General features: G+C 36.3%; 1 protein-coding gene across 1 annotated transcript; it reads left to right on the top strand.

Annotated features, from left to right (window-relative positions):
- Positions 1 to 230: 230 nt before the first annotated feature.
- On the top strand, positions 231 to 2966 carry LOC114423226 (transcription factor BHLH089). The gene is made up of 6 exons (XM_028389901.1): positions 231 to 737; positions 990 to 1193; positions 1377 to 1442; positions 1712 to 1780; positions 1896 to 1967; positions 2459 to 2966. Exons 1-6 carry the CDS (start codon positions 456 to 458, stop codon positions 2585 to 2587), a joined length of 822 nt encoding a protein of 273 aa, XP_028245702.1. The 5' UTR covers positions 231 to 455; the 3' UTR covers positions 2588 to 2966.
- The last annotated feature ends 452 nt before the right edge of the window (positions 2967 to 3418 follow it).

The raw sequence follows: 3418 nt of genomic DNA, 5'->3' as shown, positions 1-3418 counted from the left end.
AAATAATTTTGATGAATCATAAAAATTTAAAAGAACAAAAAAAAAGGTTAGAAATAGTATGACTAGAATTCTTATTTTACTTTATTACCGTATTATTATTATTATTATTATTAGTATGTAACATTCATCAAACTTGTCAAAAGCTAATTTCTTCATCAGTAGAAAAACACAACTAATCTCTGATTCTTTCAGTCACCTATTTTTGATTCACGGAAACTTGAACTCGAAAAATTATTAAATAAGAACTCCTTTACCACTTGTAGAGAGAGTTATACTATAAAGTATAAACCCACTGCGCGCACCATTCTCCACTGTCCAAGGAGATCAAGCACCAAACCCAACACACACCTCTCTCTCTCTCTCTCTCTCTCTTGTGCTGTTGTTCTATTTCTCATTCTTTCGCAAGTGAATGTTGAACTGACTCTGCGGTTCGGTTCGGTTTTTTTTTTCTGTTTATGGATCCGGGCGCGATGATGAACGAGGGTTCCTTCGCGAACAATGCGAGCGGTAATACGGCGCCGTTTAGCTTGGCGGAGATCTGGCAGCAGTTCCCGCCGGCGATTAGTGGCGGCGGTGGATTGGGGCTCAGAAGCCCGCAGTTCGGTCACGGGCCAGGAGGGCAGTTTGGGGATTTCACCACCGGGCCGAGCCACGGACTCGGACCCAGTAACAGCAGAAAGCGGCGCGACTCCGAGGAGGACGATTCCGCTAAGGGCGTGTCCACCAGCAATGCCGTGGTACATAAAAATGTTCACTTGTTAATACTAAAGTAGTAAAAAAAAATTATTTGTATGAATGAGTGTAGTTTAGTTAACACACGGGGATTCGATCCCCGCAAAATACACTCTTAGGAAGAGGTGAGAAGCTTTAAGTGTAATTAAGTCCTAGACCAATAATTAGTTCTGTAGCCGGTTCTTTTGGACCGAAGCTAAAAAAATTATTTTATTTGTTTGTGTTAATTAGGGGTTGTTTGGATTATTGTTGCGCAGAATGAGGGTGATGGAAAACGTGTTAAAGGGAATAGGAACGAGGGTGGTGGTGATGGTGGTAATAATAAAGGTGAAGGTGAAGTCAGTTCAGGAAAGCCTGCGGAGCAAAGCGCTAAGCCAGCTTCGGAGCCTCCGAAGCAAGACTACATTCACGTTCGAGCCAGAAGGGGTCAAGCCACTGATAGTCACAGTCTTGCAGAACGAGTAATTTTTTGTTTTTATTGTACTTGAGAGGGTTGTGTTTGGAAAAATGAAGTGAAAATGTGATGTTATTGTGAGTTTACCTTTTCTGAGTTAAAGGGGTAATTTTGAGGTTATTGATTTGTTTGGATTAAAGTTGTTGACTGTGATTGATTTCTGATTGGGATGTTTGTGGATGCTGGACAGGCTCGAAGGGAAAAGATTAGTGAAAGGATGAAAATTCTTCAGGATTTGGTCCCTGGTTGTAATAAGGTATTTGTTTTATTAACTGGTAAATTCTGTTTCTGCACTCATATGTATGCATAACTAGAAAAATTAAGAGGGGAATTAGAAAGAAAGAAAAAAGTTACATAGGTTAGAAAAGAACAAAGTTATATTTTGGATATTTTGTATAGACATGTCTCTGTCAAGATGGCCATATTGATAACAATAACTCAATGGAAAATCATTCGTGATAATTGGTGTGATTATGAATTTATGATCCATGGAAAGTATGAATTGATATATTTTATCTAATTCAGGTTATTGGGAAAGCATTGGTCCTTGATGAGATAATTAATTATATTCAATCTCTTCAGCGCCAAGTTGAGGTATTATTATTGATTTTTCTTATTTTGATGTTTCTGCACAATTTTATATTCTTTCTTAAATTTATACCTGTTTTGGAATTGATGTTGAGGATTGTGCTGTCACTGGATGTTACAGTTTTTGTCAATGAAGCTTGAAGCAGTGAATTCAAGACTTAACTCTGGTATTGAAGCGTTTCCTCCTAAAGATGTAAGTCTTAAACATCCCTTGCTTTTTACATTGAATTTCTGATTGAGTTAAAAGCTGATTTTTATCCCTCTTGTTTTAAATTCTTATGTTCCTGGGATGGCTGTTAGGGTTTGAATCATCTTTTGTAGATGCCATTCATGTCATCAGAGTGTTTTATTTGCAAATTTGTTCATTTGGTACTTGAATTTTTTTTGGGTTGAATCTTCAGTTGCTTCTTTTCTTCAAACGACTGGAGTGCTTCTTAATGCTTTTCAGAGCTGGTTAATTCAGTAATACTAATTCAGGAAATAATATATATGGTTGAGGACGATAACAGTGTGTAGAAATTAGGACATTCTGTTAGGTAAATAAAAAGTTCAGAAATTAGGAAGTGTGTTGAACACACAAATCAAAATTGAAACCTAAAGAATTATAAATGATTGGTAGAGTTCAGCTTTTCATCACTGTTTGAAAGATATTCAGTCTTAACAAGACATCAATTTTTGTTCCAGTTTGGTCAGCAAGCATTTGATCCTGCTGGCATACCATTCGGTTCGCAAGCTCCAAGAGAGTATAGCAGAGGTTCTTCACCAGACTGGTTACATATGCAGATAGGAGGTAGTTTTGAAAGAACAACGTAGTCTACGAGATCCCTTGGTAATAAATACATAAACCAGTGGTATTCCATTACTCAGGGAAGCAAGTACAATGGGCACCTCATTCCCATTTTCTACACTAGGCATGGAGCTGTCACTGTTTTTCACAGGACTGCTTCAGTTTCTATTTAAGCATCTCCATATGTTGGTGTGTTGGAAAATGAATTCATTTACTCAATATATGTAGTATAGTGGACTTTTAGGCTTTGTATTCTGCTACTCAACATAACCCTTAAAATGATCATTCTTCTTGTAAAAGAATGCTGCTTCATCTTAATACATGATGCTTACAGATTGTGTAATACTCTCAATATTGGGGTTTGTGAAGCAATGTTGAATAAATTAACCTCATAGTACTGTACAATTCTGTTTTTGGTTTTTAGTCTGACAAGTGCAAAAGATCTTAAAATACTTAACATATTAATGTGATAGTTCAGGATTTCGAAGAGTGCTAACAACACTCTCTTTATTGGTTAAAATTTAACTGCAATATCATGAGTGAAGAAATAAAGAGTGAGACAAACACAATTTTGTATTTTTAGCAAAGAATAAAGAATGTGGTAGAAAATATGTTGTTAGCATTTCTCATGGGATTCCAAGAAAAATTGTTGAATACATTGGAGCTTTTTGATGGTCATTTCCTGGGAACTTAGAGATCCAAGTGGTTACAAACAAACCTTGGAAAATGTTACTCGTGGCATTCTAAAGGATGAAACATTGCGCCATTGATTCAAAATTTCACATAAAGTTTAATTTTTTCCCGTAGATATTGCAAACATGTTCCAATCATTTCTTGTTCTATATTCAATTATTAGT

This window comes from Glycine soja, chromosome 8 (genome assembly GCF_004193775.1).
Source record: "Glycine soja cultivar W05 chromosome 8, ASM419377v2, whole genome shotgun sequence".
NCBI lineage: Eukaryota > Viridiplantae > Streptophyta > Magnoliopsida > Fabales > Fabaceae > Glycine > Glycine soja.
The sequence above is the reverse complement of the archived record's forward strand: the minus strand, read 5'-3'. Positions and strand labels throughout refer to the sequence as shown.

Excerpts from the sequence above, each read along its gene's own strand:
- LOC114423226 (XM_028389901.1), top strand. The coding sequence starts at position 456 with ATGGATCCGGGCGCGATGATGAACGAGGGTTCCTTCGCGAACAATGCG. Across the intron at positions 738-989 it reads TGTCCACCAGCAATGCCGTG|AATGAGGGTGATGGAAAACG; the intron begins GTACATAAAAAT and ends ATTGTTGCGCAG. Across the intron at positions 1,194-1,376 it reads GTCACAGTCTTGCAGAACGA|GCTCGAAGGGAAAAGATTAG; the intron begins GTAATTTTTTGT and ends GATGCTGGACAG.